At 39.7% G+C, this 26,598-nt stretch overlaps 2 protein-coding genes across 2 annotated transcripts in view; both read left to right on the forward strand.

The window, feature by feature from the left end:
* Nucleotides 1-1,523: 1,523 nt before the first annotated feature.
* On the forward strand, nucleotides 1,524-15,839 carry NUP43 (nucleoporin 43). The gene is made up of 8 exons (XM_079780062.1): nucleotides 1,524-1,761; nucleotides 2,063-2,185; nucleotides 3,066-3,143; nucleotides 4,490-4,670; nucleotides 5,599-5,734; nucleotides 7,330-7,481; nucleotides 9,721-9,843; nucleotides 11,940-15,839. Exons 1-8 carry the CDS (start codon nucleotides 1,642-1,644, stop codon nucleotides 12,167-12,169), a joined length of 1,143 nt encoding a protein of 380 aa, XP_079636188.1. The 5' UTR covers nucleotides 1,524-1,641; the 3' UTR covers nucleotides 12,170-15,839.
* Nucleotides 15,840-18,642: 2,803 nt separating this feature from the next.
* LATS1 (large tumor suppressor kinase 1) overlaps nucleotides 18,643-26,598 on the forward strand; it is a 30,360-nt gene continuing 22,404 nt past the window's right edge. The window contains exons 1-3 of the mRNA XM_079780506.1: nucleotides 18,643-18,951; nucleotides 21,467-21,952; nucleotides 22,781-22,928. Of these exons, the coding sequence (XP_079636632.1) occupies nucleotides 21,611-21,952; nucleotides 22,781-22,928 (490 nt within the window). The 5' untranslated portion in view covers nucleotides 18,643-18,951; nucleotides 21,467-21,610. The remainder of the gene's footprint in view (nucleotides 18,952-21,466; nucleotides 21,953-22,780; nucleotides 22,929-26,598) is intronic.

Below are 26,598 nucleotides of genomic sequence, written 5' to 3' on the forward strand. Positions count from 1 at the left end.
GAGTTCTCCGGCCTCTGGCTTTGTGACAAGTTCATCAGTGTTTGGTTAGCAGAGACTTTTGAGATCCTAAAGCCCAGATTCAGAGAAAGTGGAAGAATACCGTGACATATGGGTGTGTGGGGGGTGAGGGGGTGGGATAGGGGGGCGCGTGGGGAATGCTTTACTGGTTAGAGCAATGTAAATGGTTAAAAATACCACAGTATCCTCTGTGGAATGTGTTCTTCTCCCAACACCAGTGTGCGTTTTCAGCAAGTTAAGCCTCACAAATTCTGCCGTTAGACTAGACACCAGCTTTATAGCTGTCAGCTGTGCAAGACGATGAGCGAGAACCCTAAAGGGAACTTGCTGACTCCTAATCAGAACTGAGGCTGACAGAATCCAATCATCATTTAGCCCAACAAACTCTTAAGGAAGAAAAAGCTATGTCAAGACATTTATGCTATTGTGTCAGCAATTTTCAAATTCTAATTCTCACGAGGTTTTGTCGTAGGTGATACTCAGCCTACTTCCAATCCGAAATATACATTACCTATTTTCTGGGATTCTATGACCATAAATGAAACCACACTCAAAACAGTGTTCTTTACTTCAATATAGGAATAAAATCGTCAGTTTGGGACTAGTAGTTATCCATTTCATTTCTGTTATTTCCTGATGGTCTTCCATTTAAAACAAAACAAAACCAATCTTCAGTAAGACCTGGTGTCTCTCTAAAGCTGACAACCAACACACCATTATGAATACTGTATAAAGGAGATTTTTTTAAAGTTGAGTAAGTCATACCTCTTGTATGCAATAGGATCTACATTCCAATTGGGGATCTGCATCAAAAGAAAACTAGCAACAGAGGGCAAAATTTAAGTGCTATTAGTGGTCTAAATATAAAGTTCTCTTTTATTTAGATAGATCATGGGCTAATCAGGAAAAGATATGGGAAGGAACTGGTCCTGGAAAGATGGGTAGGATTCTAAGAAGAGAGGAATAAAAGGGTATTAAAGGTATAATCAAAAGTATAGAAGGAACCTACAGCACGGATTTCTGGGCATCAACGCTACCTATCAAAACTCATTCTTAATTATACGCATAAATGAATTGAAGAAGGTTACATAACTAGGCAATGGTCGTCAAAATTAGAACTGGAGTCTTCAGAATTCCAACTGTAGACACTGACAGTGTGTGTTAACTTTAAAGCAAAGGATTTATTTGGGAAACAAAGCGGGAGAAGTTTAGAATGGGAAGTTGGTATGTTAATGGGATGTACTTCCGAGAGAATTTAAGGGTTTGGACTCTTCTATGCACCGTGAAATGTAAAACAATGCTCAGACGTAGCTACCAGGTGGTTTCTCTTACTTGATTTTGTTTTGTTTTTGCTCTTAAATTTGTTTTACATTGCACAATTTTTGCACACATGCGTTGAGTCAGTGTTCCTACCCGATTTTGCAGATTTAGGAGCCGATCGTACAGTACAAGGACCTGCTCCTAAACTCTTAGGAGCTGGAGGGCTGGTGGTGTCCGCCCTGCGGCCGTAAAGAATTGGCCCTCCGCGGCCTCCGTAAGGCCCGCCCAATCAGGGCTCCGCGGGAAGAGGCGGGATTGAGTGGCGCGCGCTGTGCAGCTTGCTGTATTGCGGGGCATTTCGGCATGGAGGGCATTTATGCCAAGTTTGTGTCTCAGAAAATCAGCAAAACCCGCTGGCGACCGGTACCTTCGGGGAGTTTGCAGACCGCGGAGACCTTCGCTACGGGCTCTTGGGACAACGAGGTAGCGTCTCCCCCCCCCCCCCCCCCCCGCCCGGGCCCGGGAGCCCCTGCCGTCTCCCTCCCTTGCTGCTGGCCCCCGCCGCCAATTCTCTCGCCTCCTGGATCCCGTCGCCTTCCTCCGTCCCCCGAGTCCCCGTCTCGGGCTCGGTTGCCCCGTGCCTCCGAACCATCGACGGTGTGCTCAAAACTCCCCCTCGTTATTCTGAGCTGCTTTGAAAGCAAGATTGCTGGACGGCCATGCAGGTTTTAATTTTCGGGAGTCTAACGTAGACATCTCCAGATAAAACTTTTCTGCTTTACAGGAAAATCGTGTTTTGTTGTGGTCTGTTGGAGACTTGGGGAACTTGGGCTCTGATGGAGGGTTTGAAGGAGACCATCAGTTACTGTGCGGTACCAGGCACTACGGTGACGTTATGGATTTGCAAGTAAGTCTGTGTGGTACCCAAAAGCTGAGAGTTTTTAAAAAACGGAGAGGAATACATTTAGAGGTGCAAAGGGCCTTAACGTGTGCCTAGCCTCACCCCGGGTTCACAGGAAACTGGATTCTCTGTAGGTTATGATGTGCGAGCATATAGCCTACTCGATGACAGAATCAGGACTGGGGCAAGGGATGTGGATTCAATCTTAGTTGTTAATCTTAGCTTTAAAAAATTGACTATCTTCTGTGTGCCAAGCTCTGTTTTGGGAATTTCACATAAGTTAATTCTCATTGCTTGTTTGTGAATCAAGTATTGTTATCTGTTTTATCAATGAGAAAACTGACACGAAGATCTTTTGAACACATACTATATGAGGAATGCTCTGAAAGGGAATTTACGTGTTTTTGCTCTTTGAATTTTCACAACCTCCTTAGTAGGGATTAGTTCTCCCCTTGTAAAGGTGTACCTGAGCTTAGAAAGTTTAACTTGGCTAAGGTCTCGAGGCAATTATTAATCGGTGGGATGGAATTAAGTGTTCAAATCCTGGGTCTGCCTGACTTTAAGTCCCTGCATTTTCTTCTATAGAAGGTTGCCTAACCGTGGGAATGGTCCTTTTCTAAAGCTTTATGGTAGTGGTCCAAAATTAATTAAATCAATTATAGATTAATTAGTTTAGGGGGAGGAAATAATTTATTTTTTCTTCACAAAAATACTTTTATTTGAATAGGAATTTTGACTTTCAGATTTATCATCACATTTTATTTGCTTAGCATTTATAGGCTCTTTGCATTTTAAAGTTGTTATCACTGCTCATTAAGATAAGCAAATGAGCTTTCTCCCTATTGATATTTCTGAGTCTGTTAACAATCAGGAATTTTCTACTTAGTTTTTGGACCAGGAAAGAATCGTAGCTGCTTCGTCAACAGGATGTGTAACAGTTTTCCTTCACCATTCCAACAACCAGGTAAAGAAATGCTGTTTGAAACTGAATTTGTATTTTAATTATTTTTAGGAATGCTTAAAGAAGACTGTACTTAATAATGACACAAATAATAAGATTTTATAATCTCAAAACATGCAGGAGAAAAATTGTTACATTTTCCATCTTTTAGTAGATTAACTCTAGAGCTATGTTTGCATGAACTGTTATTGAAATTGGATAGTCTTAAATTCTGTTCTTTTGGATCTAACAATATAGTATCTGGCAAGTCACTTTTCTGTAATTCTCTTTTTAAGTTCTTACTCTGGACTTTGAAAAAAGAGAACCTTCTAGCTCAGGTATCATGAATTAGAACAGGAACAGCTACTTTGCTTCTGTGGCTAGAATCTCGATTTTAATTAGAAGAGGGGATACACTGTATGAAGACAACATTTTTTTCTTTTTTTCTCCTTTTTAAAAATTGAATTTATTGGGGTGACATTGGTTAAAAAGTTTATACGGGTTTCAGGGGTATAGTTCTACAGTACATCATTTGTACATTGTATTGTGTGTCCATCACCCCAAGCCAAGTCTCCTTCCATCACCACTGACATTTTATTGATGTCTTTCTTGTGTACTAAAGCCCAAGAATGCTGATCTTCACTGCATAGTGGTGAGGGCCATCCTTTACAATGGCCTCACTTGTAGTAACAGTTTTAAGTTCCTGGAAGAGAGTGCTTATTTAGATTTTGGAATTAATAAAGGTCGCCTTCCTTATAAGCATGCCTAGTAAGTATAAGACCAAACTCTTACTGTTTTTCCTAATGGAACAATTTAGAAAGCTCTATAGAGATTTATTTCTTAGGCCAATGCCCTAAATAACTTAAAGTTGCTTTGCTTAGCAGGTGTGGCTCAGTGGTTGAGCTTTGACTTATGAACCAGGAGGTCACAGTTCCATTCCTGGTCAGGTCACCTGCCCAGGATGTGGGCTCATCCCTAGCAGGGGGCGTGCAGGATGCAGCTGATCAGTGATTCTCATAATTGATGTTTCTATTTCTCACTTCCTCTCTGAAATCAATAAAAATAATTTAAAAAAGAATTTAAAGTTGCTTTTGAACACACTACTACCAGATACCTAAAAACCATTTCTTTAGTTTGAAATAAGTTTGGGATATTTTTGGACAGTGTTCCTTTAGAATCTAATCCATTGTATATTGAGCTTTGATGGAAGTAGGTTCTAGACTTTCGTATTTGGAAATACAAAGGAAAAAGGAGAGAATTATTTCCTAGAAGAGTGTTAGAAAATTTTAAAACACTTTTTTAGTTGGGAAAAAGTGCTAGTTTTTTAGAACTTTGCTTTGATGGATTATACCTTCATTTCTGACTCCTAGACTCTGTCAGTCAGCCAGCAGTGGACAACAGCTCACTACCACACGGGTCCAGGCAGTCCTTCCTGTAGCAGTGCACCGTGCACAGGTGTTGTGTGCAACAGCCCAGAGATTGTCACAGTTGGAGAAGATGGTCGAATAAACCTCTTCAGAGTTGATCATAAGGAAGCCGTGAGAACTATAGGTAAGAAAAATTGAGCACCCATCTTGTGCTAAGTAGGTACAGTGCTGGGCGTCTCAGGGATATAGAAATGTACAAAGTAGAATCCCTTTATGAGGATATTTGGCTGGAGTGGGTTATTGGATAAAGAATTGAGGGGCAAGTGGCAGTTAATTTAATCAAGGTTCTAGACCATAAATAACTAAAAGATGGCATACCAAACAAGGGGGATAGTGTGGAGGCTTGATAGGGCCAATTAGAGAATGACAGAAAGAGTGTTTTGACTATATATTTATATAGGAGAGGTGAGAGAAAGCAAGGAAGGGAAATTGTGGCCAGGTTGTGAAGAGTCTAATGCATAGCCATTGAGATTACATTCTGTTGGGTGGACAACTAAGGAGCTGGTGAAAATGTTTGAGTAAGCTGGTGATATACTCCCTATTGTCATTTAGAAGGATTATTCTATGTTTCACAAAGACTTGCCTGAGGAGATTTTTAATAGCCCACCAACCTAGACCTGAATCAGAACCTCTATGGATTGTGCTCATGAATCAGCGTTGACCTGGTTTATGATCAATTTTAGTTCTGAGAAGCACCACTTGTTTAAGAACCATTGCCTGGTGGCAGTTTGGAGGAGTGTGACAAAGTTTGCTATATTATATGGCTTAAGCTTAAGTACTGTAGGAAGGACCATATAACAATCAGGAAGGACTTCACAGAGATGAGAATTAGTTGGTGAGGAAAGATGAATTTGAGTCAGCAGAATAAGACTGTACATTTTTTATAGAAATTAAACTGACCTATTTAAAATTTCACTAGACCTATGTAATATTTCCATAAAAAGAATGCCATTTAAAAAATAGAAAAATAATAATTTAAAAAGAACATGATTTAAGATTTTCATGGCACAGGGGGACCCATTAACCCACACTGCTGTTTTCTTAATTTGTAGAAAATGCAGATAGCAGTACACTGCATGCTGTAACCTTCCTTCGAACTCCTGAGATTCTTACAGTAAATTCAATTGGACAATTAAAAATATGGGATTTCAGACAACAAGGAAATGAGCCCTCTCAAATATTATCACTGTAAGTTTTGATTTGTAATTTCAGTAGTGTAATGCAAAATTAATTTGTTCAATCATTTATAGCAATTGACTTTAAACCATATTGCATTTTAAGAGAATAATCCCTATTTAAATTTGATAAAACAAGTATAATTTGATGGGTTTGATACTGCCATGCTGCATTTAGTAAGTATTTGGTATATGATTCAGAGTCTTTATCTCCTTGAAGTTTATATTATTTAATGGGGAATTTATTTTTGCTCATCAAATAATTCTATTAATAGTGAGTATAGCCCTAACCCCGTGGTCGGCAAACTGTGGCTCTTTGGCCCCTTGAGTGTGGCTTTTCCACAAAATACCGCGGCCTGGGCGAGTCTATTTTGAAGAAGTGGCATTAGAAGAAGTTTAAGTTTAAAAAATTTGGCTCTCAAAAGAAATTTCAATCGTTGTACTGTTGATATTTGGCTCTGTTGACTAATGAGTTTGCCGACCACTGCCCTAACCGGTTTAGCTCAGTGGATAGAGCCTCGGCCTGCAGACTGAAGGGTCCCAGGTTCGATTCCTGTCAAGGGCATGTACCTTGGTTGCGGGCACATCCCCAGTAGGAAGTGTGCAGGAGGCAGCTGATAGATGTTTCTCTCTCATCTGTTTCTAACTCTATCCTTCTCCCTTCCTCTCTGTAAAAAAAAAAAAATCAATAAAATATTTTTTTAAAATAGTGATTATAATACTCTAGCTATGATTGGGAGAAAAATAAAATCCCAGGTTTTTGTTTTTTTCTTTTAATCTTCACCTGAGGATATGTATTTTATTGATTTTGGAGAGAGGGGAAGAGAGAAGAGAGAGAGAAATGAACATCAATGTGAGAGAAAAACATTGATCAGTTGCCTCCCATACTCACCCTGACCCAGGGATTGAGCCCACAATTGTGCCCTGACTGGGAATCAAACCTGAGACTGTTTGGTGTACAAGATGACTTCAACCAACTGCACCACTCAGGCTTATGCTATAATGTTTTTAAAAGCCAAGAAATGGAAATGTGTTTTGCACATCATTCCATCAGATTATCTTGCTCCCTATGCCTTTCAAATTGAAGAGAGAATGAATAATTTTGGCCTTGAAACATCCCCTTCCCCAATTTCTAATAATACATATATATATATATATATATATATATATATATATATATATATATATATATATATATATATATTCATTCATTTATTTTTTTGGTTAATCCTCACCCGAGGATATTTTTCCATTGATTTTTTAGAGAGTGGAAGAGAGGGGGAAAGACAGAGAGAAACATCAATTGGTTGCCTCCTGCACATGTCCCGACCAGGGTCTGGGCCAGGGAAAAGCCTGCAACCAAGGTACGTGCCCTTGACTGGAATCGAACCCAGAATCCTTTGGTTGGCAGGCCGACCCTCTATCTACTGAGCCACACCAGCTAGGGCAGAAGTATATTTTAATGTAGTCGGTTTTTGGACATGATTTAAATTCAGCCAGCAGCTCTAGCCACAAATTATCATTTAGTTACTAGAATGAAACGTTTCTTGGGTTATACAAAGTAAGTATCCTTTACAACATTTGATTTTATTGTATCTCCCATAAAAGGACTGGTGACCGAGTGCCACTCCACTGTGTTGATAGGCATCCCAACCAGCAGCATGTTGTAGCTACTGGTGGCCAGGATGGAATGTTGAGTATTTGGGATGTTAGACAAGGTACTATGCCTGTGTCTCTGCTGAAGGCTCATGAAGCTGAAAGTAAGTGTTATGGAGATACGTACGTTTTTGTTGGGTGAGTTATATGATACACTGTAAACAGCGCTCCGTAATGGTACATATGGATTGTCTTGCATCATAGCTTTTGCTGAATTATATAAATATGTAATAATTAACTTATCTCTTTTTACTTGACATTTAGTTCTTTAATATGTTTCATTGTATCCAAAACCACAGTAATTAGCCTGCTTTTGTTCATCTTTATGTACTTATTTTTTTATGGTAATTTTTTAAAAGTATGTTTTTATTGATTTTAATTTTTTGTTAATCCTCACGCGAGGATATTTTTCCCATTGACTTTTAGACAGAGTGAAAGGGAGGAGGAGAGACATAATGTTTAATTGTGGTAACTGTCAGAATGAAAATTGATGGGGGATTTTTTTAGGCTGAACAGAAATCTTGTTTTTAATCCTTACCCAAGGATATGTCTTATTGATTTTAGAGAGAGGAAGGCAGGGAGGAAGAGAGAGAAACCTCAATATGAGAGGGAAACATCAATCAGTTGCCTCCCTTGTGCACCCTGACTGGGAATCAAACCTGCCAACCTTTTTGGTGTATGGACTGTGCTCCAGTCAACTGTATTAATACTCGAATAAAAGTACGAAAGGACAAACGTTAATCTAGTATTGCAATTTCTGTTTAATAAGTTTCACCTTATTACCTTGGAAAGATAAATGGCTTTTAAGATTATATTTAAGATAAAGCAAATAAAAGGATAGAAAAGTTTTTGTCTCTTCCATTTATAGTTGTGCCCAGGAAAATAAATGAATAAAAAGGAATAGGGTATGCTCTCATAGAGTCTGATGTTGGCTAACACAGTAGTAGTAGAATTACAGATTTTCAGATCTCTTCTTACCAGTCCCGTTTTAACTGTTATTTAACTTACCAAACCCTTATAACTTAGCCCTTTTTTAACTATATTGTTAGGCAGTAAACATGCAAGTGTAGTGTATTGTAATGTATTGCCTCAAATTTATCCTGACTCTTGGCTAGAAATGAAGTAGATGTTTTGTGGAGCTTTGTTTTCTAATTTGAAAATAAATAAATCTATATTTGGTGCTCACTTCAGCAGCACATATACTAAAATTGGAACAATACAGAGAAGATTAGCATGGCCCCTGCGCGAGGAGGACACGAAAATTTGTGAAGCGTTCCATATTTTTTTAAAACAAAAGAATCTGTATTTGGGCATTTGTTTGTGGCTCTGTGGGTTGTTTTGTTTCACTTTGTTTTAGTGAAGCAGTAGTAATGCACTTTATACAGGGAGTCACCCAGAACACATTCCTTTCCTGCTAAGAAAGGTGACCTTTTTATGGTTTGTGACATGATGTTTAATTGTGGTAATGTCAGAATGAAAATTACCAGCTTGCAAACATGTGCCTTGCACTTTTTATGTCACACCTCAGGCACTTTCTATGCTGCCCCCCCCCCCCCCCCTTTTTTCTTTTCGTCTTTTTAAAATTTTGTTTATATGCTGCCTTTTTAAGGTCTCCTGACCCAGAATCACAAAACCGTTGTCCACAGACTACCTGTTTTATCTGCATGCTGCAGAGAACTTCATAAGGCACCCTGGCCAGACATTGGGTCCCAGATGTCTGTGGGCACACAATGTTCTCATAATGTTTAGAGCTTGAGGAGTCCTCAGTCCCAAATTGGCTTCTTAAAAGCCTTCCATGTGAAACTGGACCCCAGATTCTTAGAGCATTCCCAGGTTTTGGTTTGCTGGGAGCTAGTAGCTATTTCTGTGATACAGAAGAAAAGTGTTCAGAGTCCTGGTATGCACCAGATTGGACTCTGCCTCTTTGAATTTCATTTGTATATTACTTTTATGGTCTTCTCTCTCAGTCTTTCTAGTAATATAACCTGCATACGTTAATGACACAGGAACTGAAAATAAGAGAACCTAAACTAATTTTTAGAAACATTTTTTCAGAATTATTCCATTGCCATACTTTTACATTTAAAAAAAATGTAATAGGTCAAATGATTAGCACATATTTTTATTATTTTGCTGGCCCAATACACATGTAGGTTTACTTGGCTTCTTTATCCTATCTGTAGTATGAAGAGTTATAGTATGGCTTAATTCTGAAGCCTTTGATTTTTTTCACAGACTTGGGGTTCGAAGGTGTGTGATGGAGATTAATGGAAGATGATGCCTATAGATAGGGCTTTAATGTTTAATCTGCACAGCATAAGCTTCTTGGTTCTTATCTTTTAGTGTGGGAAGTTCACTTTCACCCATCCAACCCAGATCATCTATTTACCTGTTCTGAAGATGGATCCCTGTGGCATTGGGATGCCTCCACAGATGTACCTGAAAAATCATCACTCTTTCACCAGGGTAAAAAGTTTTTCTTGTTTTTTTGTTTGTTTGTTTATCCTCAAGGATTTTTTTTTTCCATTGATTTTTAGAGAGTAGAAGTAGGGGGCAGAGGGGAGGGGAGAGAAACATAACTGTGAAAGAGACATATCAATTGGTTGCTTCCCACACTCACCCTGACTGGGACCAGGGATCGAACCCTGAAACCCAGGTGCGTGCCCTTGACCAGGAATGGGGAAGGGGAGCAGCGGGGGCAATGCTCTAATCAGTGAGTAACACAAGCCAGGGTATGTTTTATTGGTTTTAGGGAGAGAGGTTTAGAGGGAGGGAAGGAGGAAGAGGGCGGGGGGTGGGGGGAGAAAGAAACATTGATGTGAAAGAGAAATATGGGTTGGTTGCCTCCACCTAGTCCTGGGATGGAACCTGTGACCTCTCGGTGTATGGGAAGACGCTCCAAACAATTGAGCCACACCAGCCAGGGTCACTGTGGCTATTGTATGGAAAATGGACTATGGGGAGAGGGATGGTAAAAGTGGAGGCAGGGAGATCAGGTAGGAGATTTATCACAGTGATTCTAATAATGTTAATTTCACAGTATTCAAGTGTGATGTAAAATATAGGAGCAGTAAAAGACAAAAAACCAAGGGGAAATCTAAAACTTCTTTAGAAAAAAATGTGGAGAAGTATGGACTGTGAAGATCATGTAGTGTTGGTTTTTTGTTTGTTTGTTTTAAATTTATCTTTATTATTGAAAGTATTACAGACGTCCCCTCTCCCCCACATCAACCCCTCCGCCCTCCTCCCAACATGTAGCATGTTTGTGCTAACTTTATTTATGGAGAAAGGTAACTTTATCTAAGGATTAACTAAGCACTTGGTTTTTACTTACTTCCTCCTCTGCCCCCACTATCTAACATTTGAAATTTCACTGTTTGAAGAACCTTTGTTAGGCTAGAAATAAAATAATTTACTATATTCTGTGTCTAGTATTGCAGGGCACAGTATTAACACTGCGAAAGGGTAAAACAAATATAATCTGTGCAACCTATTAAAAATAGTTATAGAGAAAGGAGCATGGAAAGTTAAATCATAAGAAATATTATAACTAGTTAATTGGTGGTGTACATACAGTGCTGAGGGTTCCTGGAAGGAAGAGAGAAGCATGAACTAGTGTTGCCTTCAAAAGCTTAGAGAAGGAAGTTGACTGGGCTTTCAGGAATCGCAAGATTTTGCTGGCCGGTGGGGTTAGTGGTTGTGTGTCAGGAAGTCACAGGTTTGATTCCTGGTCAGGGCACATGCCCATGTTGCAGGCTTTATCCCCAGGTTGGTGTGTGCAGGAGGCAGCCGATCAATGATTCTCTCTCATCATTGATGTTTCTGTCCCTTTCTCCCTCTCCCATCCTCTCTGAAATCAATAAAAATATTTTTTAAAAATAATTTTTAAAAAGAATCAGCAATATTTAAACCTTACTAGTCATTAAGCTTGAAGACATCAGGGACTTCGCCTTGTATTCCCCACACTTAAGCATAGAGCCTGGCACATAATAGTTACTTGGCCACATTTTGAATAAATGAAATCTGTCTTTATTTGATTTGGCAAAAAGTTGAGAGGAAAGAAAATTTCAAATAATGGCTTAAACTGAAATATACTGCTTCACTTCTATATTAAATACAGAGCACTGTTAGAGATAAAAGTTAATAAGCTGGTAGTGTTCTAAAATTCTGCTTTTAAAATAAAGGGTAATAAAAAGCTAAAGCAAGTTGACTATATTTTATTTTTTTCCTTATTCTACGTTTCTTCTGGCCATTTTGCTACATTTCTGACACTTTCCATTAAAGAATGAACAGAAAGACAGGGTCCACATAAATCTGCTTTGCCTAAAGTTTGATGTCCATATTATCCCTTGGAAATTTGAGTTTTAATGTCATGGAATAGGCCTTTGGTAAAAAATGGTGATGTGTAATCATGAATAATCAACCTGTTATTCTGAGAATTAAACAAGTTTGAGTCATCGCCTTTAAAAAATATTACTAGCATTTTGGATGTTCACTAATATACTAGTAAAATTAGTCTTGAAAGATTTCTCTCCCCACCCCCCCTTTTATTTTTCTCCCAGGAGGAAGAAATAGTACATTTTTGTCTCATAGCATTAGTAACCAGGCTAATGTTCACCAGTCTCTTATAAGCTCCTGGCTCAGCACTGAAACTGCGAGAGACCGGATTGAGATCACAAGCTTGCTTCCCAACAGGACTTTGTCTGTGAACAGTTTGGATGTTTTAGGTCCTTGTCTTGTTTGTGGAACTGATTCAGAAGCAATTTATGTTACTAGACAACTTTTTTCATGAAAATACTATAATTATAAGATATCAGGTAAAAACATACAAATAACCTTTCAAATTCCAACTTCTATGCAAACTTTTATTATTGAAATATGTGAAATTTGTAGTAAACTGTCATTAATGGCAATGCCCAGGTTTGGATTTTGTTAGTTGGCTATTCTTCTAACAGTTGCAGAATCTGTTAGGTGACTGATGGCACCAGAACGGGAACTTGTGGAAGAATGTCAGAGGGATCCTCGTGTTGATGAATACACTGCCTTCAAACACCCCCCTGGACAGCTCATGGAAGCTGCTCTTCATTTCTGATAAGAGCTGTCAAATCACCAACGGGTTCCTATCCTTTTTATCAACAGTATGTGGCATTTGCCAGTGTTAACAATTCTTTTTATTGCAAATATTTTCTTCAATCCTTTCACATTTTATGTCTTTAATAATTTTAATAAACTTTTCCAGAAACAGTAGAGTAGAACAAAACACTGACAAATTTTTTTTAAAGGGGAAAATGTTTGGACAGGTTCCTTTAATAGAGTATGTTTGAACAGAACTCTATCAACTGCTTATACCCAACTTTATTTTTCTTGGAAAAAAAAAAAGAAAATGCATTTTCCCTAAGGATTTTTGCTTTTGTTTAGTTTTACAGTGTAGTTGAAATTTGCCAAACTGGACATTATGCATTAAAATAGAATTTGACATTGATAAGTGAGCCGACTTTGAAACTAAAATTTGGTAGGTAACATGTATGAGATTAGTGTGATTGTATGGTAAGAGTAAAGAATGTTGCTGTCTTTATCCTTATTTGAAATGTTAATGATGACCTTCCATAGTATTTTAAGACAGTAGTATGACATTGTCTTTCCATAATGTGTTAGATTAAATGCATTAATGAAGTGTGTTCATGTACTTTATAATTCCAATAATAGTAATTATGGTAAAGTTTTGCTTTCCCTTAATATTTTCAAAAAATTTTATGCTACCTTATCTCAGGGTTTTTTGTTTTTGTTTCTTTGTCAGTATTTAAAAATGGAATATGTATATGAATCTGCTTTTTTATATATATTTGGCTCAAAAATGTTTCATTAAAGTAATTAGTGACTGAATTCTAAAGAATTAGGAAAGAAAATGTTGCTGATAAGAATTTTTAATCTGTTTATAATGTTATTGCTGGGATTAATTTTTAAAAATTTGTTATACAAAAGTAATTCATTACAGAAAAACAAATTTTAACTACTTATAACCTCAATTAATAGTCTTTTATATTCCTTTTATTTTATTAATCAATGTATATAATTTGTTTTGTGAAAATGAAATACATATTTATAGATGCACATTCTCTACCAGTAAACACATAAGTTCAATCACATAAACATAGCTATGAATTTTCCTTTGACTTTTTATTTCCATTTGTATGAATGTTGTGCTGCAGCCTAAGCTACAGTGTCCCTCTTTATCCAGTACAAGCACCCTCCCTTTACCATTAGTAGGCTAACTTTCCTCGATCGGCTGCTTCCTGCACGCCCCCTACTGGAGATCAAGCTTGCAACCTGAGTATGTGCCCTTGACCAGAGTTGAACCCGGGATCCTTCAGTCCGCAGGCCGACACTCTATCCACTGAGCCAAACCAGCTAGGGCAGCAGGCTAACCTTGCTCTGAGTCGAAGACCCTAGCTAGTTCTCTGGTGGCACATTTTCCATGCACAGTAAATGGTACACTTGTTGTGCCTCTGCTTTTACCTGTATTACCTGCTGCTGTAAAGTCTGAAAGTTTCATACATGTTAGCACTCTTCAGTTTCCAGCAGCAATGTATACAATTTCCCTGGGTCATTATGGTGAATGATGGTAGAGAGAAGGAGGCAGACGTCTAGGCTTAAAATATTAGCTGGGACTGGAAACAGTTTTAAGTTTCAAGCTTTGCTTTGCTTGGACTGGAAACATTTTTAAGTTTCAAGCTTTGCTTTGATTTAAGGGTATTTATAACCATATGTAAAAGAAAGTACATTTGAATAGTGTTACATTTGGTACATTTAATAAGAAACAAGTTTTATGTAGTATAAATAACACTAGTATATGAATTTGCTCTTTGTCACTTACTGCCTTTTACTAGTATGAAACTATGAAATGGTTTTTTGAGGACTGCAGGGTCTCAGAGGTGGGAGGCTCTTTAGGGCATCTCCAGTCTACATCTAATCATCCCTTCCACAGCATTCCCAACAAATTCTCATCCATATATCTGAAAATACTCTGTGCAGCCTCTCACCATTTGGACAGCTCTATTTGATCCAGCCATGATGGCAGGGTTTTAGTATGTGAGTGGGACTCAAAACGGTCCTATAAAAAAATGGTAGAATAATGTTATTGTGGGTTAATAAAATGATCATGTGAACCTGCTATGAGACAAAGCCCATCACCAATCCATTTATTGAATTTGCATTATGTTGGGGTACTTTACCATAAGGTTTCATTAAATAAATGATTTTTTCATATACTGAATTGAAGTAGGCTTCCATTTGTCGTCTTTCCTCAGGAGCCACAAAAATTTTAATTCTTCTCATATTCAAGTAGCTACATATTATAGCTACTTTAGGGTGAAACTTCTTAATCTATCCCTTCATTGGTTTCTTGAGGGCAAAGTTCTCTTCCCAGCCTTTCTTGCCCTAGTTGGCTAGATCCTGCTTACTCTTCTGGACTCCTTTTAGGTGTCATTTTCTTAAGAAAACCTTCCCTGACCTCTGACAATGTGGGCTAAATTGTACTCTATTTCTAAAGCCCATTGTGCTTAGAGCAGTGTGCTAAGCAGCTTTCTCCCTCTACTGGACCACAAGCTTACGAGCAGAGCCCATGTTTGGGTGTTATATCGACAATATTTAATACCATGTCTGGCCCATAGTAAGCAGTGCCTCAGTGCAAACTGAACTAAATCCTAATCTTGTTTTCCTTTTTAAAAAAATACTCCCATTTTCCAAAGGCCAGCTTTAAAGTGAGACTTCTAAAATGAATACTTTTCCAGGGAGTGTCGGCCTCACTTGAGAATATGATAGAAATCTTATCCTGATTTTGGGCACAGTACTCTTTTGTAATGCTGTGTGAGTTTATTTGAATAATTCTGACATTTGTTCAATTAGACTGCTGACTATCAAACTTAAACCCTTAAGTTTTTACATGTGATATGCTTAAGCCATACTTCCCATATTGAGTTAATGCAGGTGGTTTTGATCCTTGCTATGGGTCCATTCTTTGTGTTCTAAGAAGACAAATTTTATTTCAATATAGGAAAGAATTAACAATCCCGTCGGAATCTTTTCTTGAGAAACAAATTATTTTCAGAATTATCCAGCATGCTTTCTGTACTCTCATCCCATTAGTTAGGAAATAGGTTAAATGGACTGAAGTGCTTCAGCCCACTCCTAGAGTCCTCTCAATCATCGGTGACACATGAATCACTGGTATTTGGTTACAGTCATTGAAATATTTATAAACCAACCTAATTTGTTGACATTCTGCCCCATTTCTCTTGTTCACAAGACTATTTTGAGAAAACATCTCTGCTATAGCTATCCTATCAAAAATTGGCATAATTGAAACACTCCTTGTCCTTGGTGAATTATACTTCTGTTTCATAGTACTGTGGAAATACAAGAATGGATTATCCATTCTAGAATCTTGTCCAAGAAGTGTATAAGTTCACTATTAACATAGTTTGTATCATTTAAGCTTATGGTTTCGGTGTGCTATCTCGCTCAATAAATTAGATGGTCTGAAGCAATAGCAGTGTTCTTATTTTATAGATCTGAACCCTAGGGAGCTCCAAACTATGACATGCAACTGTTTAAACTATTTCATTGGCATCATTCTAAACCATGACTAATAATTTAGTGGCAATGTAGAACAACTAGCAGCTACATCCAGGACTGCAGTCATCTTAGCATCAAAATAATTTTCAACATTTCACTAAAATAGAGGTGTACATAGAGGGAAGAAGCCATGGAGAGATGGGCATGGTGAAAAAGGAGAAAGACTAGAATCTAGCTGATCACATGAAATTTTTTAATTAATTAAAAATAAACTAATGTTCAATTCCAAAGTGTCATGACAACTTTGGGGGACAGTAGCTGTCTAGCTTAACAAAGCCACCAGAAATGAATTCACTGTCAAAACAATTTTTGTGCAGGCCATAGATGTACGAAGCTAAACTGTACTTAATACTAGACTCTAAAATAATAGCCATAACAAATCCAAACAGTTTTTACCCTACACATAGTATGGAATGAACTTAAATTTAAAAATCTCTGCCAGAGAGGTCATACAAGCAATGATACCCGAGTAGCAATGAGCACACTCAGACCCCAGATTTGGTTTCTAATACCATTTTCCAATAAAAGGAACTAGGGCTACTTGGAGGGTTTGGAAATAATACAAGTTAGTTCGCAGCATCTTGTAGTGCCAGAAAGTAAGGAAATTCTAAAATAACAACAAAAAATAATGGGAATAGGTCAAAGGGACACAGAAACCAACTGGAAAAGTTCCCAATAGCCAAAGTTGGAACAATTGCTCAACAAAACAGAATACTCAAAAGATAAAATATCTATGAGTCCATAATACTATAAGTAAATGCTTGAATAAACAAATGGGGGAGAAGAGACCAATGTGATCAGAATTCCAAATAATTTATACAGATTCTCTGCCCTCAAGGAAGCTGCTCATAATCTAGAGCCTTCTCCTAAGACTGAGTTCCTAGGAGGGCTGATGCTCTCAGGACCACAACGGGTCCCGACTTCTTCATGCCCAGTTCCTACATTCATCCAAATATGAAATTTGGCCCCTGACTATTAAAAAATGAAAAATAAAATTGCCACTTCCATGAAGCATTCAAGAGATGAGTAAACTGGCTGGACCAAGGGTTTTCCATCACAGCAATGCAAAGACCTTCAAATGAAGGCAGATACTGCCCTTCTTAGACATCCAGCACCCCTTGTAAGCATTTTCCTGGTCTTTCACCTTGACCCCCACTCCCACCTGTAGTCTCAGCCACTTTTAATCTTGTAGGTTCTCTCCAGATCACTCCTCTCCTTTCCCTGCTCTTCTGTCCCCCTACTTCATAGCAGTCAATCTCCTAGTCTTACAGCAATTCACCCAGCTCCGTGAATTATCGAGGAATTTCCCCAAGGCCAGTAGTCTATGGAGATTCCTGTCTTCATGCTCAGAGAGAATTGAGAAACTTAAGTGAAGAAGTTCCATGAGTTGATGACAGGTGACAAGACTGTGGGTAGTACACTCTTCCAAACGCAGGCAGGCCTGTGAACATAGATTCATATAATGTGCAGGCTGAAAGGGACCTAGAGATTATTTTGTCCTCCAGTAGAAGAAAGTAAAAACTAAGATTATTGAGTGACCACCTTGGGTCAAATCCTCTACCTGGTACAAACTCTGTGTTTGTGAAACACTGATTTTTTTCCTTTTTAAAAATATATTTTCATTTAATTCAGAGAGGAAGGGAGAGATAGAAACATCAATGATAAGAGAAATCATTGATCCGCTGTCTCCTGCACGCCCCCTACTGGGGATCAAGCCCACAACCTGGGCCTGTGTTCCTGAACGGAATTGCAATGAGACCCTTCAGTCCGCAGGCCAACGCGCTATCCACTGAGCAAAACTGGCTTTGGCTGGAACAGTGATTTTCAACCAAGTGCTCTTAGAATGTCATCTTTTAATATAATCTTTTCTTTTCACATTTGAATTTTTTGGATACAGTAGCCAGTAACTAACATCAGAAAAAGAAGTCTTAATTAAAAAATTTTTTTTGGTAAACTCTAGCAAAAAAATGATGAAAGGGAATTTAAAAACACCAACTTGCATACATTTTCAAGAGGCAGAACTGGCAAAGGCGGTCTACAAACGGTACTTTCAAACATATGCCCAATGATTCCATCCCAAATTTCCAACTTAACAGAAAATAAAACCTCACAGTCACTGTTATTCCAATGACGGCAATAAAGACATTTCTGCTGATTTGGTTGACATAAAAATCTCGAAACTCTGTTAATCTTTCTTGGTTCAAGAATATATTTTGGAATGTGTTTTGGAAAATACTTAAGTTCACGGATTTACTGGGGAAACGAGACCTAAAAAAAAAAAGCAAAAATCATTTTATTTCAGCCTCTAAAAATCCCGAATCCTGCTGTCCACAGCGAGGTTTCACTGCTGCTTCCTTCTGCGAACAGAGCTCCCTGAGACGCGCATCTTTATTCTGTACTCGCCCACGGAAAGCTCAACTGACAACAAGAAAGGGAGGCTGCCGTCCACGCGTGGGCTCTGGCGAGCCACAGCCGGGTCCCACGGGCCGAGCCGGAGTCACCTGGGCCGCGCGGGGCGGGGGCGGCGCGGGGCTACGCTGGCCGCCCCGCAGGGGAGCGGGCGGAGGGCAGAGGGCGGAGGGCGGGAGGCCGCAGGCGGCGCTCTCTGCAGGCGGCCGGGCGGGCAGAAGCCCCCAGTCCTCGGCCCCCGCGCAAGCGACGCCGGGAAATGCCCACATCCGGGAAACCTGCGGCGGAGCACGGCGGCAGCGACACCGAGTGGAAGGCAAAATGGCGGCGGCGGCAATGGCCTGGTGCTAAGGGGAGAGCCAGGTCCCCGCGACCCTCGCGACGGGCCGCGCTGGCCCGCGGCAGCCCCCCGGCGTCTCTCCCCGCCCTGCCCCACCCGGCGTGCTTGGGGTCCCCGGGAGGGGTTCCGGCCGCCTCGGCGCCCGCCCTCGGCCCGCGGCCGCTGTCCAGGAGCCCCGCATCCCCTCGCAGGTAGGTCGGGGCTGGCGTAGCGGGAGGGGCGCACTTTCTCCTTCGGATCCGGCGTTGGCGGGGCGGTGGCCGCCGGGCCCACGCCCATCCCGGCTGGCGGGGCTCCAGGGGCTGCTGCGGACCGGCGGGTGGCCGGCCGACGGGGCTGGTGGCGGGGACCCGAGCTGAGCCCGGCCTGGGGGAAGCGAGGGTTGGCCGCGCCCGGGGCTGGAGGGAGAGCCCCAGGCTTTGCGGCCTTGGAGGTGCCGGTTAGGCGGGGATGAGCCTGCTTTGCTGGAGGCCCCGCGGCGGCTGCCTCTCACCTCCACCGTCGTACCCGCAACGCGCACGGGTCGGCGGCGGTCGGGAAGGAAGGAAAGCGAAAGTGGTTCCGAAGGAAACTCCGGGGAAAGAGCTGCGGTTCTCGGCCACCTAGAGGGACCGGATCCCGGACGCACCGGGGAGAAATCCTGGGCATTTCAGTTTACAGTCCTGTGATGCTCGGCTGCTGTTCATAGTTACAAGGAGTGGGAGATGGAGGGGTCTTTATGTAGTGAGAGTGGGTGTAAATGCGGAAAATGAAGGAAAGAAAACTAAGGGAACATTGTTTATTTTAACTTCAAGAAGAACTTGAATGTTAAAGAATGGCTCTCAGGCGACTTGATTTAACTCTATTCTCTCTGACTTCTCCAATTGAAAGTTATTTTCCAAGGGAACCAAGTTTAAAGTTTGTTGACCCATATGTTAATATGACTTAAAAGATGTCATCGTGTACAAGTGATTCGTAAACCTAGTGAGAAATAAGTATAGTTGCACACACAAATAATAATGTATCAGTCCAGTTTGGGAGATGGATTTGAATGCCTGAGATCATGAAGTTTGTCAGGATTTGTGAATTATTTATGAAGTTTAAAAATTTTTTTTATCACATTTCCTCCAGGAAGAGGAAATTATAATTAGAATGAATGTTCTCTGCTAAGGTATCTACATTTGTGATTTAACTAAGTTCATTTCTTTTCCTTTAATAAGTTGCCAGACAGGTAAAATGGGCAAGTGGAAGAATTTGATTGAACAGCAAAAGAAGTAGCATTGTGTTCCTCTGATCAGCTGCTACTGCCAGAAACTAGATCATGGTACATGCTGGGGAAAGTGCAGTCTTTCCATGCCTGAGTATTTATTGAACATGCCTTGTGAGTCTCTAAAAGCAAATAAAAAAATACTACATTTTTTTTGGTATGATATCTAGATTTTCTTCTATAGATTGAGTTTTTTGTTGTTGTTGTTTTTTTAACTGCTAGTCCTTGATGTTTTATATAAACATAGCCTTGGAACTGTTCCAACTCTGGTTATTTAGTTTTCATTCTAAATGTTAGATTTAGATTAGTGGGAGATTTTTGTAGACCACAACAGTTATTTAGTCATTGAACAACTTTTTTATTGAGTAGAAATGGCAGTAATTTTTCAGCATGAAGGTAAATTATAGTGATTCTCTTCACTTTTGGTTAGTTAATTCTTAGAAAGCTAATTGAAAGAAATGCCATCATTATGCAGAGATTCTTGAATATTGCTGACTAAACAACTAAGACTATGCTGCAAAGAAAGAAACGGTACATATGACTGTTGCTATTCTCATAACTGATTTTAGTCAGAGCATTGAGATAGGCCATAATTTTTATAAACCTAATTCAACCCAAGGTAACACTCCGAAATCTCTTTAGGTCATGATAACTGTTGGACAAAATATCAACAATAGTTGTTTGGATTTATTGGTATTTGTATAATTGATGAAGGTGTGAACGTTTAAAGAAATGGAAGTTTTGTCTATTCACTCTAACCAATATATGTACCTCTTCAAAGAATGAGAGCGTCTTAATCCCTGCTTTTAGGAAACTCAAAATGTAGGTATAATGAGAACAACACTGGGCTGGTTCAGGATGTGTGGAGTCGACTCCTAGTATGATCTTCTACTGGCTACATGACCCTAGGCAGGCCACCTTACCTCTCTTAATCCATTAACTCATCTGGGTGAGTTATATTTTTTATATAAACTAATCCTCAGCCAAGGACATGTTTATTGATTTTTAGAGAGAGAGAGAGACACACACACACACACACACACAGAGAGGAGAGAACATCAATCAGTTGCCTCTAGTATGTGCCAACTGGGATTGAACTTGAAACCTGGGTATGTGCCGTGACCGGGAATTGAACCTGTGACCTTTAGGTGTATGAGATGACACTCCAACCAACTGAGCCACATCGGCCTGAACCAAACTGGCTACGGCACTAAAGCACTTTTAAAGTTATTTTTTATCATTATAACCACAACTTTATGTAATTTTATAGATTAAGACATAGGCATGGAGAAGTTAACTAAATTTGTCTTGATCATGCAGTAATCCATAATAGAGCCAGAACTATAACCTAGGACTCTACCTCCTAAATCAGTGTGTCCTCCCTTCCCCCTCTTTCCCTAATTCAGGGTACTGCTTTATCAGTAAATCACTTTACAGCTTTACTTATTTTTCTTTTATAGGGTTAATTATCTAAATTGTAAAGAAGTTTAATATTCCTGAGTACTTCCGCAAAGGACCTTTTTCAGTTTTGCTCAAGAGAAGGCTCTGAATCTGTCAAGTGGCCCTTAAAGTACTTTGTGTGGGTTATACATATAGATGTTTTCATGAAGAGAAGTGAAAAGCCAGAAGGATATAGACAAATGCGGCCTAAGACCTTTCCTGCCAGTAACTATACTGGCAGCAGCCGGCAAATGTTGCAAGAAATTCGGGAATCCCTTAGGAATTTATCCAAACCATCCGATGCTGCAAAGGCTGAGCATAACGTAAGTAAAATGTCTGTTGAAGATCCTCGACAAGTCAGAAATCCACCCAAATTTGGAACTCATCATAAAGCCTTGCTGGAAATTCGAAACTCTCTACAACCATTCGCAAATGAAACAAGTCGGAATACTTTAGAGGTTAACCCACAAATGCTTCAAGATTTACAAGCTGCTGGATTTGATGAGGTAAGAACTTTTAAAAACAAAAGAAAGGATTTTTCTTATATTACACATTTTTAGTGACTTCCTGCCTAAATGTTTCTTTTAATATGTGTACAAATTTGTGTATTGTATCAGCATAGAATATTCACAATTTCACAGTTTGATTCCTGGTGGAGGCATATGCCCAGGTTTTGGGCTCGATCCCATTGTGGGGCTAGGGGGCATGCAGGAGGCAGCTGGTCAGTGATTCACATCATTGATGTTTGCCTCTCTCTCCCTCTCTTCTTTCTGAAATCAATAAAAAAAGAATTAAAAAAAAAAAAAGAATGAGAAATAGCCCTGGCTGGTGTGGCTCGGTTGGGTGTCATCTTGTGCACCAAAAGATTGCTGGTCAGGCACATGCCTGGGTTGCAGGCTTGATTCCTGATTGGGGAGACCATACAGGAGGCAGCACATCAATGTTTCGCTCCCATCAATGTTTCTTTCTCCCTCTCCCTCTCCCTTTCTCTCTCTTTAAATATTAAAAAAAAAAGAGAGAGAGAGAGAAATAATCAGATTTATATTGCTATGATTTTACCTGGAAGAAGTTAAGCCTAGAAAATAAAACCCAACTAATTGTTACATAGAGGTGAAAATATTAAATAGTTGGAGGATTTGAGGGTTTGTTTTGTTTTCTTTAGAAATTTGAAAATGTATGGATTTTTATAGTAGTTTTACAAATAGGACATGAATATTATGATTTGGGATCCTGTTCTTCATAATTGGATTTTTTTAGTGGAACTCATAGTGCTCTTTCCCTCTTATTAATTATAAGATTTAAATTTTGTTTCTTTTTTTTAAATTTCATGTCAGGATATGGTTATACAAGCTCTTCAGAAAACTAATAACAGAAGTATAGAAGCTGCAATTGAATTCATTAGTAAAATGAGTTACCAAGATCCTCGACGGGAACAGATGGTTACAGCAGCTGCCAGACCTATTAATGCCAGTTTGAAACCAGGTGATTAATCAAACTTTTCCCCTACTCTTTTATTTTATAGCATTGTTTTAAAATATAAGTATATCAAATCTTTAGTCTCAGAAGTTGGTAAAAGCATCACAGTAAGTGAAAGTCTCAAATTAGGATAACAGTGTTACAGTGTTACACTAGACCAAAGTGAATGAGAGGATGGGCCCTAAAGTTCCATAGGTAATTCTGATCGGCAGCAGTAGTTAAGAACTACTTAATTAGTTACATTGCAACTGAAACATTCCTTTTAACCACAAATATAATTCAAACTGTTTTTTATTATAAGAGTAAAAACATGTTTATCATAGAATATTTAGAAAGTATTAAGCAAAAAGAAAATACTATTTATACCCACAAGATTTTGTTGTGTTTTGTTTCTTAGTCTTTTTTCCTGTGGAAAACTTGGGTAGGTTTATACATGTGTATTTTGATTCTTTTGTTTAAGCAAAAAATGGGTCATACTGAAACCTACTTCATTCATTTAATATACCATGCATAACTTTCCTTGTTATTAAATGGAATGATTTTAATAGCTACATTAAAATAGATTTATCACATGCTTTATTTAACCAGTCTCTCATTTTAACATTTATCTTTTTTCCCCTTGTAAGTGCATTGTTCCTAAATATTTGTACATTCCTGATTATTTTGTTCAATTTTTTAAAACTTGCAAAAATTTAAGGTTTCTCTTAGATTTTGCTGTGAGAAAGATGTTACCAACTTACATTCTCCCAATCAGTTTAATATGAGAATTCCTATATTTGGAAATCCTAGGTATTATCATTTTTAAAAAGAATATGAACTCCATGGGCCATCCAAATTGTTTTATTCAAATGGAGGATTTTTTGTTGTTGTTGGTTTTTGTTGTTTTTTAATATATCTTTATTGATTTCAGAGAGAGGGAGGGATAGATAGAAACAACAATGATGAGAGAGAATCATTGATTGGCTGCCTCCTGCATAACCCTCACTGGGGATCAAACCCGAAACCTGAGCATGTGCCCTGACTGGAATTGAACCATGACCTCCTGGTTCATAGGTCAACACTTAACCACTGAGCCATACTGGAAGGGCAGTATATTTATTTATTTATTCATTTATTTATTAAATATATGTTATTGATTATCTTTACAGAGAGGAAGGGAGAGAGAAAGAGAGTTAGAAACATTGATGAGAGAGAAACATCCATCAGCTGCCTCCTGCAAACCTCCCACCTCCCACTGGGGATGTGCCTGCAACCAAGGTACATGCCCTTGACCGGTATATTTAATGGCTGTGGAAATACTATCTCATTTTACATTGTTTATAGGTTATTTTTGTGGGGTTTTTTTGTGGGTTTTTTTTGTTTAAAATACATTCTATTGATCTTTTACAGAGAGGAAGGGAGAGGGATAGAGAGTCAGAAACATCGATGAGAGAGAAACATCGATCAGCTGCCTCCCGCACACCCCCCACCGGGGATATGCCTGCAACCAAGGCACATGCCCCCGACCGGAATCGAACCCGGGACCCTTCAGTCCGCAGGCCGACACTCTATCCACTGAGCCAAACCGGTTTCAGCTTATAGGTTATTTTTGAATTGGCATTTTAATTCTTTGTTAATCTTGTGTGTTTTTTTATTAATTTACTAGAGGCCCAGTGCACGAACTCGTGCACGGGTGGGGTCCGGCAGGCCCAGCCCCAATCGGGGTGGATCGGGGCCGGGCCTGTTGGGGAGGAGGAGATGGCAGGAGGTTGGCTGGCCTGCCCTCCCCGATTGGGGCCTGATCAGGGCTGGGTCGGCTGAAGTGAGGGGCCAAGGGAGGTTGGCTGCTGCCCCCCCCCCCCCCCCCCCAATCAGGCTGGTTCACTGGCTGCAGTGGACAACATAGTGACCAGTTGTTCTGGTCGTTATGGCGTTCCGGTCGCTGGCTTTTTATATATATAGATAAGAGGCCTTATTATTCAATTTTTCTTTCATTCAGCACATTTTTATTGATCAACAACTGTTTCATGTCCTTTGCTGGGCATTGGGTATAAAGTCCTTGCCTTTTTATGGAGTTGCCATAGTAAGGAAGATCAAATACATGTGGAATTATCCTATCTAATAAAGAGGGAATATGCTCATTGACCATAATTGCCCTCACAAAGATGGTGGCGCCTACAGCCACAAGATGGCGGTGCCCAGTCCCCTCAACCCCCAGCCGCCCAGGGCCGTCCTGAGGCACAGGCAAGCCTCGGGTGGCGGCTACCCAGCCACCCAGGGCGCTGCCCAAGGCTTGTGCTGCCGGCAGTGGCAGCAGCAGGGGTGTGATGGAGGTGTCGCCTTTCCCTGATCGCCAGGTTGCCTCCCGCCCCTGAGGGCTCCCAGACTGTGAGAGGGGGCAGGCTGGGCTGAGGGACGCCCCACTCCATTGCATGAATTTTCATGCACTGGGCCTCTAGTAACTGCATAAGTGTGAATGAAGAGGGGAGAGAGAGTTCCATGGTACTGTGGACTCATAATAGAGTGATTTTTTTTTTTTTTTTTTTTTACCTAATCAAGGAGATCAGAGAAAACCTTCCTGTGAAACTAATAATAGAGCCAATATCTGAAGAAAGACAAGGGAATGGCTTTAGTGAGGAAGAATATCCTTATGCATGGCCTGTTTGACAGGTTTTGATACCTCATTTGAAGAAATGAAAGTGGTTAGAGCACTGACAACAAAAGTAGGAGATATAACTGGAGAAGGACTGTATTGATTTTATCGTAAGAGCAGTAGGCAGTTAGGGAAACATTTCGAGTAGGGTGATGACAAGATTAGATTTGTGTTTTTAAAACATGGCTGCAGGGGACGAAGAACAGATTAGAGAGAGCAAGAGATGGTATCTGGATAGACTTGATAAGAGACTGTTCACAGGAAATGGAAGTATTCTGGACTGGGGCAATGGCAGTGGAGAAAAGTGAATGAATTAAGAGAGATGGGAAGAGTAAAATTGACAAGGATTGGTGATTGCATATGGGCGATGATACTAGAGAGGGATGACTTAGGCTTTTGGTGTGGAAAACGGATGGTGATACACTACGTTATGAAAGAGAATACTAAGAGAACAGGATTTGGGGGAGAAAGATCATAAGTCTGGTTGTAGACATGAGTTTGAGTTAAGCTCAAAGTGAAGATGTCAAGTAGGAAGCTAGTTAGATATATACAATTCTTGTATTAGCCTTACACAGGTCACCTAAAGGAGGTAACATAGACAAAAGTGACAGTATGGACTGTAACCAAGCTTACTGCTTTGTAGCTGATAGGAGAGGATAAGCCTGCAAAGAAGACAGAAAATTTAGCTAAAAAGGAGTTAAAAAACCAATGTGGTTTCTAGTATCTTGAAATCCTACGGAAGAGCATGTTAAAGAAGGGGAAGGAGGGAAAGAGGTTGACCAAGGTGAGAACTAGAAAGTATCTTGTTGACTTTAATGACATGGTATATTAGTTTGCTAGGACTGTTATAACAAAATACCAAAGACTGGGTGGCTTAAATAATAGATATAGTCTCTAACAGTTCTGGAGGCCAGAAGTCCGAGGTCAAAGAGACAGCAGATTTGGTTTCTCCCTCCATGGCTTGCAGATGACCATCTTTACTGGGTCTTTACATGGTCGTCCCTCTGCATGCACATGTGTCTGGTGCCTTTCTCTGTGTCCAGA

The sequence above is a fragment of the Cnephaeus nilssonii genome (genome assembly GCF_951640355.1).
Source record: "Cnephaeus nilssonii genome assembly, chromosome: 9".
In the NCBI taxonomy this organism is placed as follows: Eukaryota; Metazoa; Chordata; class Mammalia; order Chiroptera; family Vespertilionidae; genus Cnephaeus; species Cnephaeus nilssonii.